The 16,670-nt window shown below is 35.7% G+C and overlaps 1 protein-coding gene across 1 annotated transcript; it reads left to right on the top strand.

Annotated features, from left to right (window-relative positions):
- The first annotated feature begins 2,969 nt into the window (after positions 1-2,969).
- On the top strand, positions 2,970-13,562 carry LOC110453590. The gene is made up of 6 exons (XM_021502573.1): positions 2,970-4,667; positions 5,681-5,777; positions 6,686-6,859; positions 7,946-8,116; positions 9,809-9,853; positions 11,406-13,562. Exons 1-5 carry the CDS (start codon positions 4,368-4,370, stop codon positions 9,847-9,849), a joined length of 783 nt encoding a protein of 260 aa, XP_021358248.1. The 5' UTR covers positions 2,970-4,367; the 3' UTR covers positions 9,850-9,853; positions 11,406-13,562.
- Positions 13,563-16,670: the final 3,108 nt, after the last annotated feature.

Genomic DNA, 16,670 nt, shown 5'->3' with positions numbered 1-16,670 from the left:
TGCGAATATATTTCCCAATTTTTCGAACTTAAAGGAACAATATTTTATATTTAATGTAATGACAGCTATCGTATATCGGAAGTGCTAAAAAAGAAAATTTTAACCTAAGACGCTTTACAGACGACAATGCGCGGTTTTTGAACGCACGAGGAAGATATTTAAGCAATGAATGTTTTAGCAAATGTTGTTATGGTCCTATAACACACATTGCTATTGATGACAAACTTAGTTAAGCCCAGTAGGGCTTTTTATTAGTTTGTCAGCAATAGAAATGTATGTTAAAGGACCATAACACTATTTGCTAAAATATCTATTCTTTATATTTTCATTTTGATGAGCAGTTATGCTTTATTTAGTTATTTCGAACAGTTCTTTTAACAATAATTGTGTTATTGTCTACTGGTAAACTTTTGCTGCCGTTTCATTTTCGTCTCTTTTATTGCCCCCCGTAATGAAGGCGATTTTAGCATTACAGCGAACATTAGTATTCAATATAAGATATATAGAAATTAAATAAGGAGGGCTAATTTAAAATTGGGCGAAAATAAATTATACGTCGAAGGGCGAAAATTTGACTGGGAGAAAATTTCCCGGTAAACAGTAGTGATATCACACATTTTGGTGAAATGCAAATGAGCTTACTATTAGTTGTTGTTTGATATTTTTATTTGTTCTTAGATTGTGGAAGCCCTCCAGGTGTTCCTCATACCATCGTTTCAAGCGGTGACACAACCATAGGATCTAACCGGGTATATATACGTGCTCGTTCGTAACTACCGATTCCGGTTACATTACATGCCAAGAGGACGGAATTTGGTCTACACCATCATTGGTATGCACACCAGGTACATGTAAATAAAATTCTAGTGTAGCGCCTGTCGGGAATGTGGTCTGAGACCATGGGGAAGTCGGATCTTCCGGCGTCGGGCACCGTGGCCTCGGTCCTATAAACAGGATATTGTTAAATTATGAAAGTTATTAACGAGTATTTTGCATTCAATCAAAAGTCACATCTTGGGGCAGAGGAGGCCGGGTATTACTATCAGTACTACTTGTTTCCGTGCGATTTGAGTAAGAAGCATCTTCATTATGTTTTTGTTTTTCAGGCAAACCTAATTATTTACAATTATCCAAAAAGTATCATGCAATTCTTTGGACATTTCTAGTTGTATATTTACACAACTAGTATCAGACATGGACATTCCCAGGTGGGTATCAGGTCCTGATGACGTTCGTCACATTCAATTGAAACTTCTCATGTAGAAGACACATGACTCTGTAATTTCCTGGCCAACGTAATGCATCTATCCAGAAGGCTACGATATTTAGAACAGACGCTAGAGTGGTAAATTAGCTCGGACATATTAACTATTAAACGTAATCCTGACCTTTTTGATTGGCTCAAACTTTCAGACTGTCATCGTAACGAACATGTACAATGTCCGCACCACGGCGACTGAAGCTCCTGCAGGTACTACGATTTCCTACGTACAGTCGAACATGTATTAAGAGACCGCCTTTGGGAAATTGTCAAAGTGGTCTCTTAAAGGGGGTGGTCTCTTAATAGAGTAAGGGTTCTATAGTCTCACAAAGAAAAGAAAAACACAAACACAAAACATCAATATATACAATGTCATTTAATCACAGATGCACATTTCAATTTACATTACAATATCCATATATTCAATTAAGTGTTTTTTCTCTCTAAAAATCAGTTAAAGCAATTATAATATAAAATATAATCAATGCTTTGAGTAAACTCTATCAGTTCCAGCACAATCACGTGAAAAGTTATGGTTATAATATCAAAATCTTGAATTAAGAAAAATCTTTTCTAAATACCAGTTCAAGCACAATAATAATGTAAATAAAAACAATGCTTTGAATAAAATATATCAGTTCTAGCACAATTATATGAAACTTTATGGTTTTAAAATACATCAGTTACAGCACAAATATAATAATTATTCAAATGTGAAACATTTAAAATCCATTGTTGGAATGAATTAAAACTTAGCATACCATCACATCTATTAACATTGCACACATTATCACATTTTCTTTTATAGTTCATATAAAATGCCTTGAATCTGAGTTTTGCCAACACCTAATTTCTCAGCGATCTTGCTTGCTGATAACGAGTTCGATGTACTTAGTTAGATTACTTCCAATCGTTCCTCCGAAGTCAGAACTTTTCTGCTCACCATCTCGCTATCGTACTAGCGCAAAATCAGGGATTCGAAGTTTTTGTTTACAGCGACAACAACTCACTGTATGTAATTTATGCTACTATTGGTTTTACAGATCAGGTGGTTGATGCTGCAACACAGAGGGAGTATGTCCGTCCGTTCGTCAATCCGTCCGTCGTCCTTCCTTCCGTCCAAAAAGTTTGTCCGGGGCATATATTCTATACTTTTTCACCTAGAGTAACCAGATTTGCTGTACAAGGACATCTTAAGATGGTGGAGTGCAGCGTGAAGAATCAGGTCACTGTGACCTATGACTTGACCTTTGACCTTTACTTTTTAAAATATTTGTCCGGGGCATCTCCTCTATACTATTTCACCTGTAGTAGCCAAATTGGTGTACAATGACATCTTGGGATGGCGGAGTGCCGAGTGCAAGAATTAGGTCACTTTGGCTTATGATTTGACCTTTGACCTTAACTTTTGAAAAAAGTTTGTCCATGACATATCTTCTATACTATTTATTTCACCTGGAGTAACCAGATTTGGTGTATAGGGACATCTTGGGATGGCGAGCGCAAGAAGTAGGTCACTATGACCTCACTGTGACCTATGCTTTGAACAGTATAGGTACACCCTGACATAAGTGTAATGTTTGCTAAATATAGAAATTATTACCGGTGGGGGACTATATTTTGCCTTGCAATACTTTGACTATTTAGTTATTCATACAAAGTATTCGTTATAAGTCAGTTATCTGTCGCTTACGTTAATAGATCAGTGGAATGAGAGTTCATTGAATTTTGTTTTATTTTTTCATCATTTTCCGATAATATAATAGGCTGATCGCGATCCTGGTTGAGTTATATGACGCCTTTTTATTCATGGAGTCAGGTCGATTCGCCTACTTCTATATCTCTAAATGTAATGCAGTTTTCCTGTTGTCTTTTCCTCTGAGATAGTTTTGTCCCAGTATCTGCAGTTTTTCCTGTTGTCCTTTCCACTTGGTAGATAAAAGCACGTTTATCCTTTCCTTGTCTACAACAGGAATACATCAGTGATGTGTGGGGGAAAGCTTGGTTTCACATATATGTCAACTGGACTCCGATTATCTGCAAATTTCCTTCTTTTCTTCCTTAACGGCACCTGATCCTACTGTTATACCTCTATATTATAACATGCGGTCATGGTCTTATTGGTGTCTTTATCCAGTAATGACGAAATTCATTGTTGCCCTTAAGTTCCATCCGGGTCTAATCTTAGTTCAAAGTTGTTGTTCATCTGCATTCGTGGGTAAAACCTTTCCATCAACTGCTTTATACCGGATCAGCAGTGTTGGCGCTTCTTTTCCTTCGAGGATCCTCCTAATGTTTAAAAGAGAATGCCATGCTATTGTGTCAAAATTGTTTTGCCAATGACCTATGCTGTTGTATCGACACAAAAGCTTAAACAAGCTTTTTGCAAAGACATGAAAACGTAAACACTGCAAATGTGAGGCGAGGCTGTTTATTTTTACGTGTTAAAACTTTCGCGAATAAGTTCCCGGAATTTTTATGCTGGGTTTAAATTTCGCGTATTTTAAGAGAACGCAAAAACAGCAGTTATGCAATATCCACTAAACATAAGAGCTGCAAAGCAGACAATGAATTCAGATACGTCTGGACAAACGCGATATAGATAACAATATATTTAAGAATCAATATTTCAAAAAACACCCGAGGATGACATGCGACGGAAGCAGCACTTATAAGAGCAAACATTAGCTACTTCTCATATAAACCCCAATCGATCACTTCCGGTTCCTGTAATGAACATTTCTAACACCTTTCAAACAGACAGAAATACAAAACGGTGACGCATGACTGTTGATTACATATCCATGTGAAGATTTATATTAGCTTTTAAGTAAGGGATTTTAGCAACTGGTATAGCAAACAAAACAACAACAAAAGTGGTCTGACATTAAAAGCCCCGTGCTAACGATTGTAATATGATAATTCATCAATGTTTATTAGCAAACATACATATATATCAAAGGCCGAATTATTAATTATATACACACAGACCCATATTTCTACATCACCTGCTTCTCCTCACATCTCACTATTAACAGAACTGATACTTGTAACGCAAGTTTTACCTTTTGTCTGACTTTCCCACTTTACCATAAATCTTGGAATCATGCAATCAAATTCATTACTACTGATGTTTTATATCTCAACTCTAACACAAGGACTAGAACTAGAGGTGCCCCAGTTCCTACACAACTTTTGTTTGTCTAGTACGGGGTATATGTCTATCAGTGAGATCGGTCTGTATGGCTGTGCACGACGTTGCGGTATGTATTCCGGGTGCAAATCGTTCACATACAACATAGCACACCACAGATGTCTACTTAACGAAGACGATGCCAACACAGCTTCAGGACAATTTAACGCCTGTCCCGGGTTTATCTATGGAGACAGAGCCATGCTGATTTCGGTAAGTCAGTGATTCATGTAGACATTCAATCCTCAAAACTATTCAAATCAAGATTTGCGAGATTTCCAAAACAGCATTGGTGTTTAACGATATCAACATACGGTTTTCTTATACAGTTGGTGTAAAACTTTTTCTTTTATAATAATAATAATTCATTATTTCGACTGGTATTAAGGATTATTGCCTTGCATTAGAAGAAAAGCAAGACCCAGCAAAGTTGCCTAATTGAGGAGTCTAACGATTCGGTACATTTTGCTTACACATTTCAATCTGAATAAAGGATTGAAAATTTGGTCGTCTGCTTATTAAAAAACAGGTCGTCTTTAACTGTTAAAACTATCACTAAAATCACAAAGTAAGAAAGACCTATCAGTCGTATCGGTACATTTTGCTTACACATACGATACAAACAAATCTCGATTTTAAGCTTTAGTGATCACAGAAATTCAAAGATATGGTGAACTGCTGTCAAAAGGTCATCTGTATCTTTTGAATTCTCAATCTTTTTTCTATTTCGGTAAACGCAGAGATTTTTTCAAGCTTTTCAAAATATAAGATTGTATATAGAGTCTAATAGATGATATCTGTGATGGTCACAGTGATACTTTTTGAGTAGTGAATGTTCTTTACTCATTATTAATTGGAAATTAGCCAGTACTTCCACACTTTTTGAAATTCATGTAATTAAGAGGTTTCTTGCACCTACCTCTTCCGTTTCAAAAGAAATTTTAACAAATTTTGATTTCCAACATTTTGGCAACTAGTATTACCGATGTGTACAAACTGAAGATTTAATTGCATTCTGGATCTTTTACCATTTTTTGATAGGTGCAATCACGTGTGAGTATTTAACGTTCATCTTTAATTTTTCTTACTCAACTTAAACACCAAGAAAATGTGAGGCAGACATATCATTCATTATGGACAAAGAACGCCTTTGACGTATTTTTTTTAAACATTAAGGCTTCCTTAAGCAGGAACGAATGTTTAGTATTTTCCCATTGTTTTAATAGGATGTAACTTTGATGGGCCCGTGCAGTGACCATGACTGTCCATATTACACCACGTGTGTCCGTCTGTACTCTACATCTCGGGTTTGTGTTGCATCAGGTAAAACTGTTTTACCATTTATGTTTTTGTGTTTGTTTACTTCCTCGTTACAGAATATAATTTGTCATAATATGATTGTTTTTAAAGCCGGCTTCATAAATAACGTGCATTTTGTTGTGTCTCTATAATGTCATATAATGGTAACACTCTTTGATGTATCATCCGGTCAATTAGACTGTAAAACGGGACAATGTTACTTACGTTATTCGATAATTCCTAAAACAAGGAACAACAAGTGCAGTAGACAGATCCTACAACAGGATACGGTAGATATTACCTTATAACATAACCAACGTGACAACGAAGCTGTACGATAAGCGGGACGATTGTAAATTTCCCTAGCTTGATTGTAACACCTATAAATCCGGCCTGTTACATGTTGCAGTTGATTCGGTATTCAAGACATTGCTTCGAATATCATTATGTTTATGATAGGTGTTGACTGCTGACGGCGTAACCGCCAACACCTAGTTTCACAAAATGCAGGTTGATGACAACTACGGACAAGTTTTCTGGTCTCTTTTAGAATCTCATTGTGAAACATGTCAATTCTTTGTGAGATATTAAAGCCGATTTTTTTAGTGTGTTTATAATTGGGACATGCTATTTTGTTGTCACTACCTTCATCTCACTATGATGACCTGATATTACTTGCATTTGAACTAGTTTTACATGACGGATGTCAACAATGAAGCAGAAGACGCTTACCCTCCTGAAACACATGGTCGTACTGTCTTGTTTTTTAATATGGTAGCCGTGTAAATATTTGACTTCAGGATTCTGTATCTTTGTGATGGACAGGAGTCACAATGTTAATTAGGTCGTGAAAGGTTGTTTTGTTATACATTTGAAAATGTCTTGATGAGAATGGGGTAAACGTAACACATAACACACTTTATCCGTTCCAGTCTGTGGTCCTTTCGCGGGTGTTCTGCTTTCTTTGAAAAGTGACGACATATCCACGACCATGAGTGCAGTGGGTGTATCCCGAAACATTCAATGTGACACGGGCTACATAGGATACAAGACAGTCGTCTGTCTGGCCAACGGATTGTGGTCGGAGCTGGAAGACACATGTACAGGTGAAACAGAAATTTGTATTTTTCAAATTTTAATTATACGATGCTCTCATTTGTAAAGTCGTTCCGGTTACATTGTAGCGATGATAGTGAGGGGAAAAGCAAATGATACGTGTTGTCATATGCTAGATGTGTTATGAATACAACATATTTTGTGGTTTGGATAGCCAATAACAAAACTTGGTAAGAGGTTACCAATTACAAAATACCACAATAAACTTTTCTTTGTGTGTGATTAGGATGTCAGAATAATCAAATGCAATCGAATTACACATATAGGCTTTGAATTTGTTTGATCACACTCTAGCGATTATTATGACGTCTATGATCCTTATTATTTAAATGGGAAGCGGATACCTGTGCTGTGTGCCTTCGGCCTAGTATTAAAGGGAGGTAGCGCTCTATCATCAGTATTTAATTACACGAAAATATTGCCGCCAGAGGCACTTCCTTATTTACCCTTAGCGTTTGGTAAACCCCTAAACCCGGTAACCGAAACCAAACTAAACCAGAATTATTATAACTGCAATATTCGGACATTATAACAGATTTGGTCAGACGTATGATTGTAACAGACAAATGATGTGCTAGTCTTTGTAGAAGATCTTAGTTATGTGTCCTTTCATTGAGGACACCGATGAAGCAAACATTTGATCTAAAATGTAAACTTTATTTATTTTACAACAATTATGACACAAGTTAGCTCAATTTACATTAATCACTAATGTGTGAGAAAAACGGAGTTCTCAGAGAAAACTCGCGTAATCTCGACCACCCAATTATAAAAATAAACGTCTATCAGAAGGTTTGACGTAACAATCTCTTGCGTTTATTTACGTTCACCACAAAATTGCTTTTGGAGTTTACACTTCTGATATAAAAAATGATTTATCGGTGTCACATATTTTAACCCATGTAAATTGTTCCCTCATTAATATCGGAACATATATAAGCCAGACTTTTCAATCAGGTATTTGTTTTATTAAAATTTATCTATATATGCAGTTAACACAGATAATCTGAAACATCCGTCATTGTTTTGTTCTGGATTCCAATCTCACTGATGATTGATATTTTTTTCTTTCTTAGATTGTGGAAACCCACCAAGTGTTGATAATGCTGTCGTTTCAAGCGGTGACACAACCATAGGATCGAACAGGGTATATGAATGTCTTCCAACGACTACCGCTTCCGGTTCCGGTGACATTACATGTCAACAGGATGGAACTTGGTCCACATCCTCATTGGTATGCGTACTAGGTAAATATAAGTATTAAATTATGAATATAGTCCCTTTCCACAGTATGGTCGGAAATGCTTCTAAACGTTTGACATCAGTGACCAGTCTAAGCTCTCGGTGCCAGGGTAACGCTGTCTCTGTGTTAAATACAGAAGGTGACCAAACACAAGTCTGCGTCATATTTTAAAATATCAGTGTCACTCTTCGTATGTAAACTTTATTCTTTTACAACAAATATAAAACATCTTATCACAACTTATCTTAATCACTCGTATTGTCCCGACTGGAAGCCCTCAGGGATTGTATCGTGGGAAGAAACCGGAGTACCCGGCGAAAACCCATGTGGTCGGACAGGCGAAGCAATACATTTTCACGTCCGATTGGGGAGTCGAATCCCGGGCGTTTGTTTTTGTGAAAGGCGAATGCCCTATCAGTGCGCCAGCCGACCACCAATTTGAAACACAGTCTTAACAAAAACTTTTGTAAATGGCAATACTCGTATTCAACATAATGTAAAATCAATTAAATGTGATTATTGTAATTGCTATATTTAATTATGTAAGTTCAGCAGAAATAAATCACAATTTTGATGTTTTTCACATGTGTCCCTATCAGTATTTGTTACCGTACATTCTTTTTTTTAAATATACACGTGTTAGCTTCTATTAACAGTTTTCCATCATCATGCATAAATTGACAATGTATCAAATCGACATAAATATTGCTATCTACAGTTTGTATTTTAGATTTTTGCACATAATTTTGCATCCTTTGACATTTATGATGTATTGAAGGAAACATTGTAGAAGAGTGAAAGGAGTAAAACGCTGGTTGTTTAAATAGCACACCGAAAAAATTGGAACTGTTAATCGGCCCTTCCAACAAAGCATCAACCCCACCCATCCACCGACACACGCACACACACACTGAAAACATCCGTATCAATCCTGTATTTCTGAAGCCTTAAGAAATTTTTTTTGCATTACCTTGATTGTGTTGTGGAATTTTACAGGTGGGTAAAGGATCGTGATGATGATTGTCACATTTCTTGAATGTAGATTGAAAGCTCTCATGTAGAACACCCTGACACCCTGGGTCTGTTGGTCCTTTACATCACAAAGGTTACACTCAATCTATATTGCCATCTGGGCCATTATAACTGCAGAGTATCAGGATGAGGTTGGTATATGGCCGCAAGCCATTTTAAAAACTTGACAGATGAAGTATCTTTAAGTCTGGAAAGCTCATTTTGGGTTTAAAATGGAGAATACTTCAGTTAAAAAATAACTTTTTTGGAATTCTTCTTCGCGATAAAAATTCATGCAACATTACTTTTAAACTTGATAAATTGTTTTAAATACTAATTAAGGAAATACCTGTTTGAAAATGTATCACGTCGATGTCGAAAGTCAAACAAAATAAGCATTTACTGCACCAATCAAACAAACAAAGTTTTACTGCACCAATTAAACGAAGTAAGCAAATACTGCACCCATCAAACTGAGTCAGCGTCTTTTCTATAGCCATCTGCATCCACCTTTCACCGTGGAAATCAAATCTTGTGGTAAAACATAAAATATCTGGTTACCTGTATTATATCTATTTGTTACAGATTTATAATCATACATTCCTAGTCAACCACTTGATAAGGAAACACGGGAATGTGAACATTTTTATTTAAGTAATTCAGATCAGACTTATTGCTATTTCAGAATCGGTGTTTTTCTTATTGGATCCTTTTGGCACTATTTAAAACTGTAAGTACGCATTTGCTACTGTTGTTCAGATATGTCTTCAGCTATGATAAATCTTTCTGAAAATAAAACCAAACCTGGTGAGACTTTTTATGAAAAAAATAATGATGAAATAAATAACAATTATAATTAGCAGCAGTGTTTTGAATGTAACGATATCAGTGGGAGTATACCGGGATACCAACCCTGGACTTGTTATACTAATGCTCTAACCGACTACCTCGTTAATGGAACTGTCCTGGCCCATCTTAGCCACAGCTATATCCAAACGAAATTTGATATCAACAATTGTTGGTTTTTTTAAATTTTGCATCACGCTAGGTTTGTTATTCACTAGAAACCAATACACAATATCTAACATTTTTTAAACCAGAGTTTTAACAAAAGATAAGTAACGTACTGAGATATACATAACGCACATTGTAGGAATCATATACTCTTGCCGAAAGAAAAATTCATTGATTTATGGCTCTTACCTAAGCACCTTTAATGGATTTGGTGATCACAAACGGCAAGCTAGGAAGTTGAAGTAGGTATATGCGGAATCAAAATTTACATTGATTGCTTTTCAAAGGAACAGATTTTTTGTTGAAGTATGTAAAGTTTTCTATTCATAGCATTTTAGAGGGCGTTCCCTGTGATATATCTGGTATAATTCAGAGTGCCATAATTAAGGAACGGATGAACTCAGCATTTCATTATGTCCTGTGTGTTAGGGCCAATCAAACTTACGTGATTTTAAATAGCTACCATTTCTTTACGAACTGTCCACTTAGGTAGGACACGCTGTGCGCAGAATTTACAAAACGAGCATAGACGTTTTCATTCAAAGGAGTCAAAAAGAAAAAACGTACGGGCGTGTCATCAATATCATATGAAATACATAACAGTAAATGAATATATGTTAATCCCACCACATACACAACGCAAAATAACACCCCTCACCCTCAAATAATATATATAAAGATAACCAAACCAAGACCACAAATATCCCCAAGAGACAAACAAATAATCACAAAGTAATGTTGAGACAAAACTGATAAAATAATCAACATTGTTTCTATATGATCTTATATGATTTGAATGTTTACATGGTTACGAAACACAGATTGCGTTATTTTAAAAACTTTATCAATTTTATCATCAGCGATGTAAATTAAATATATGTAGTATTACATCTAGTTATTTAAATGAAGATCAAAATTTAGTCAATCCATGCTCCTGGGATAACGTCATTCTACTGTCTGTTTTATCAAAATTGTATCTCTATGATTGATACGTTTTGTGACTCTGTTGTTTACATCAAAACACAATCCTGTGCAACTCTATAAGTAAAAATCCTAATATTAACTCACCAGAGAAGTAGCATTAGTATTTCTCTTTCTTGAAAATGCATTTTTATTGTATTTTTGTTTTGTTTAATTCAATACGTCTGTTTTTGCTAATGATTCGAAAATTCAACAATTAATAATAATAGCTTAACTCTTTTAATATGTAAGACGGAAGAGGTTCTAATGTTCAAGTTGATGATAACAAGTTTTTATATTTTATTCAGGTTGTGGACAGCCATCAATACATCAAGGAGTCACTAGCTATATAATGACATACTCTGATAAAGCGTCATTACAGCGAGTGTAAATGACATCCCATTTTCAAAATGTTGGTTAACAGTTTCCGATTTCGTTTCTTTCGTGTGAAAATTTGAAGAAAAAACATCATATTTTGTTATTCTGTGGATTTTCTCATCTTCATATTTTTGGTCGACTACATGTGTGAGCCGTGCCCTAGGCGATCATCCTGTTTATAGAATTAGTTAACAACTGTATCATACGGCCAAGATATTTTTCTATATATCTGTGAGAATCCAATGCTGAACATGCTGATCATGCTGTGATTTCCTTATAAATGTTAAATGTTAGAGTGATAATCACCGAATGACTCACCAACACAACACCCGACATATAAATCTTGGTAAAAAAACCCACCAAACTCACGTCCTTAAAATGAGGACCGGGATAGACAACAAAACTACAAGTCATACTAATGAGCTAAATCGAAAACGCCATCCATACCGCAGAAGGAAACATATCATTTTAAAATAAGATTATGAAGGTGGCTAAAAAGATTGGTTAAAGTCTTTATCAAAGTGCATCTCCCGAAAGCTTGCATTTTAAGTTTGTCCGTCAGCAATCGACATCTTTTCATTAAATTTGATATTTGGATCAAGTCTTTGATAGCAAATCAGCTGCGACGTGTTAACAACGTAGGAGGGGGAAGCAGAGACGTTACATTCAAGAAAGAGAAAGTTCACGATCGGAGAATCGAAATCGCTACGTTTACCATACAGCTTAGTAGTAAGCCGTATCATGTTGTAAGTAAAGGTCGAGGTCAGAGGCTGATACAGGGCCATTGATATAAGGTTGTTATCTAAGGACAAGTCACAAATATATCTGAAAGTAAAATTGAAGGATTGAGCAAGGTCTTGTTTGCCTTCAAATTATGAAAACGGCACACGTCGGTTAAGAGAGCATGCTATTAATATGCTGCATAAATGAACCGCCGACGTTAAGAAATTTTCAACCAGGGGTTCAATAATTCTCAATTTTTTATCCTCGGTATACCTCATGTTGCTTCTTGTCGTGATTTTCACAAAATATGATCAAAATGTTTTTCGAAGATAGATATTCAAAATTGATTAAAAGCTTTTCATTGGAGGTATTCTAATCCACCCCCATCAGCTCCAACATACGACTGTAACCCTGATTTAATGGTACTAAAATGATAGTTTAGAAGATTGGAATATTGTTTGAGCAACTAGAAAATTCCTGCGACGTTTTGCAATCGAATACAAAAGTAGCAGTCTAAGTTACAGAGCCAGTTTGCTAAAATAATAAAATAAAGTCATTGCAAATCATTGTCATTTGAACATTTTTACTTTACACTCAACGGCTTTATAAAGGTTTTCCTACAAGCAAATATTTCTGTAACAGCTTATGATCATATCCACCAAGGTCTCGCCCACACGGCGTAGAGCTTTCGGCACATTTATATTAATCATATTTAGCCCATTTCCCATCCCTTAAGCGAGCTTAGGCCCAGTTATAATTGCTTTGTGTGTGCCCCTTTCACAAAAACAACCTTCCATGGAAGAACTTTTCAAAAACACTTTTTTTAAGCCAAAGAACAGTTTATACACTCACCATATTGTAAGTAACACAACATGTTGCGATTCAGAAAACAGCAGGGGGTTAGCTTCATGTTTGTTCTGCTGTTGTAAAACTTGAAGAGTGTAACTATAGTTACCAAAACAAAAGTACGGAAGTTGTGTATTGATTAAACATGAACATTTAATTGCTCTATTCAATTTCACTTTTTGTGCTTTTAAAAAACAATGCAAATATATAGATGCTTAGAAACTTTTCATATTTAGCAAATGTCTAACAAAGCAGACAGTAATCTGTATGTTGTGTGAACTAAAATGGTATATCTAAAGGGCTGTTTAACTATGACATAAAAAAGTAAATGTATCGATCCCGGAGTATTATCGTCTATTACTTCACATACGATAACAACAGCTAATAGCATGAGTGTGTAATTGGCTTGGCATTCCAGTTTGTTTCATAACAAGAATTCCCCGGAAGTGGATGTGTCGCCTGCGCAGGAAGCATGGAGATTACGAAGAAATACATACACTTTTCATTTCAAGAAATAATGTTAAAAGTAAGCAATAATCATAGATTATGTTTTTGGATGGCATCATTTTGTTATATAATCTGTTATTCTGGGAAGAATTCTCGGAGTTTTAAGGAACTTGCTATGGATACTGATTGTCTCAATTCCAAGTTTAATTTGTATGATTTGTCGGATGGTTTCCCAAAAATAAATGAATAAACTTGTGGATTAAGATGTTAAACAGCTAGTGTTGTCAATAACATTTGGAGTAAGACGGCATTTCAGAGGTATACACGGTGGATCAAGTGGTAGATCGAAGCCGTCCAGTATACAGTTTTAGTGAAGTTTCTATTTATAGTAACAGTGACCTTGACCTTTGACCTTCGAACCTGAAAAGCAATCCCAAGCAAGCACTTTAAGCAAGAAAGCACTGCAGGAAGTTTGAGTTCGATCGGCCAAAGGAAACTCAAGTTATCGCACGAAAACAGATTTTCTATTTATAGTTACAGTGACCTCGACCTTTGACCTTCGGACCTGAAAAACTATCCCAAGCAAGCATTTTTGGTAAGGAAGCACTGAATGAAGTTTGAGTTTGATCGGCCCAAGGAAACTTCAATTAATCGCACGAAAACCTCTGTTCGGACGACGCCGACAAAGCAATACCTATATATGTGTCACCAGCTTTTCGCAGGCGACACAAAAATCGGCCGATCGAAGTACAGTTGTACTGCAATTATGCATTGATGTAGCTGTGCGTTTCACTTTGAATGCTGAGGGCGGACAGAATCAATACCATATAATACATCCGTCAATATTTAACAGTAGAATAAAAAAAAAATCACGAAAATTACCATTTTGATATCTGCACGTCTTAAATTCATGTTGCGTGAAACACTCAACGAAGTCATTAAATTAATAGTTTTCGAAAAGAAAAAATAAACCGGCGACACCATAAAAATACCAACGCAAACCTGAAGTCGATACCAAATGACAAGGAGACATCTGCATCTAGACAAGGAAACACTTCTCGAACCTTTACAAAATAAATTAATAGGAAACCGTTTAGTCGTTTTTTCCGGCACTATTTGGGAAACATAATGATGCATCGAAAAGTATGAAGGTCAGCACAACGACTTAAAACACCATTAACGCGTCTATAACCCCGTGCTAGAAACAAAGCTATCCAGTTATGTTAACAACTGTAAGATATTGAAGGCCACCCGATTAGGTATCCTGTCTACGCTGTATGTAGAGGCGCGCGTTAGCCTATGGATCATCCAGCGAATCCTGATACGAAGAACATGTTCTGGATTAGCAAATCAGCAATGACAAGGATGTTCAGACTGCAGGAAAAAAAAATTAACGGTGATGAATTCAATGTCGTTACGTTTCTCAAAGAGTTTGGTTGTAAGATGACCATTGCTGTCATAGTGTTGGTAAATATATCAAGATATGACTTTGAATTTTTGGCATCTTTTATTTCAATTTTCGGATGAATAAATTGTGTCTCCAAAATCAAGGTTTACCAATAACATCAATTTATACATACAATTTAGAAAATGATGTTAAATAATTGTTTCTAAGTTCTGACAACCCCCTTCCCTCAAAATAGGCAGCATATTTTCGAGATGTGAATGATTGGAATCCCATCATTTGCCATCCCTACTCATATGGTGGCAATATTTCCCTCTTGAGCTACTTTTTTTTTTTTTTTTTTGAGTTTGTTTAAAAAGTAGTTTATTGATGTCAATAAACATGTACAATTACATAGACATTTCATTCTGATGATTGGGAAACAAGTACTATTGTACTTATACATAGTCCTTCTCGTCGTTTATAACAAGCTTTGCTGATAATACATGCGTAACTTTGCAGTGATAGCCTAAATATGTACATAAGAAACTGTTAAGAACGAAAGATAGAACATGATATTAGGGTATGGAAAGTAACTGATGGAGTTTGGGGAAACTCTGTAAGAATGTTTTGCTGCTTTGTCCTACCACAATTACCAACAGGGGACTGCCGCACGGAACGGATAACACAATACGTTTATACATGTTTGCTCAACAGAGCCTTCTCCTGTATTGATAGGGTTTTGCTTACCAACAGGGGCAATATCTCTGCTGATGATTTGAATATTTTTCCAAAATTGATTGCTTCATTTGAATGTTCATATAGCAACACTTTTACCAATCTAAAAAAAATCTTGAAGTTGTGTCACAGCCAAGCAATTCAAGCAAAACCAAAATATGTTTATCACCAACAAAATAAAGCAATCACTCAAGCTAATATGTGCCATCACCAACTAAAACTGTAACTTTGTTCTGTGAACTCTCAGTAACCTGTACCACAGTCATCAAGTGAGCATCCCTCTCAGCATGTTCTAGTTCTACCATATAGTGACCACCTTCAACTAATTGAAGATTTTGTCACGAAGTTTGGTTTATGCAGCACAAATGACAGACTATATACATTACATAATAATTAATAATTAATCACTTAGTTAAAGTTAAGAGAAGGAAACCTTAGTTCGAGGAATATAATTAATCACTTAGTTAAAGTTAAGAGAAGGAAACCTTAGTTCGAGGAATATAATTAATCACTTAGTTAAAGTTAAGAGAAGGAAAATTTAGTTCCGAGGAGAGTCTGAGAGAGATGTCCGAGCAAGCCAGTGATTGGGCAGCCCCCACCTACAAAGCTTGTTTAGTTGTGCATCCTTCTAAAACGAGATTGCTTCTAAGGGGATATATAAATCTGTGTTTATTGCATGAATTAAGCAGAACTTGTTCGCTTGGATTGATGACCATGTTTCCAGTGAATTTGTCGTTGAACAAATGTCCCTTATTCACATTAAATGTGCAAGGTCCTTGGTACTTGAATCAACAATCGTGAGAAGTTGTTTTAGTATGTATTAAATATACAAAATACTGAATGTCGGCAAAAAGTCAACTCATCCACTGGATTATCTCTTTTAACAAATCACATCAATATGGAATTTCCTTCCATCCGTTGGATTGCAATTTGTTTCAGGTAGAGCCTTTTCGGGTGTATTTTCCCTGGACTATACAAATATATTCATATAAAGGCAGACGTTTGGTTCTACAAATAATAAACACGAAATTCTGGTAATATTTGATTTTATTACAAA

The sequence above is a fragment of the Mizuhopecten yessoensis genome, unplaced genomic scaffold (assembly GCF_002113885.1).
Source record: "Mizuhopecten yessoensis strain PY_sf001 unplaced genomic scaffold, ASM211388v2 scaffold7473, whole genome shotgun sequence".
NCBI lineage: Eukaryota > Metazoa > Mollusca > Bivalvia > Pectinida > Pectinidae > Mizuhopecten > Mizuhopecten yessoensis.
The sequence above is the reverse complement of the archived record's forward strand: the minus strand, read 5'-3'. Positions and strand labels throughout refer to the sequence as shown.

Bases quoted from the DNA above. Each gene is read 5' to 3' on its own strand.
- LOC110453590 (XM_021502573.1), top strand. From the start codon at position 4,368: ATGCAATCAAATTCATTACTACTGATGTTTTATATCTCAACTCTAACA. The intron at 6,860-7,945 runs GTGAAACAGAAA...TTTCTTTCTTAG, and splicing joins GCTGGAAGACACATGTACAG to ATTGTGGAAACCCACCAAGT. The intron at 8,117-9,808 runs GTAAATATAAGT...TTGCTATTTCAG, and splicing joins CTCATTGGTATGCGTACTAG to AATCGGTGTTTTTCTTATTG.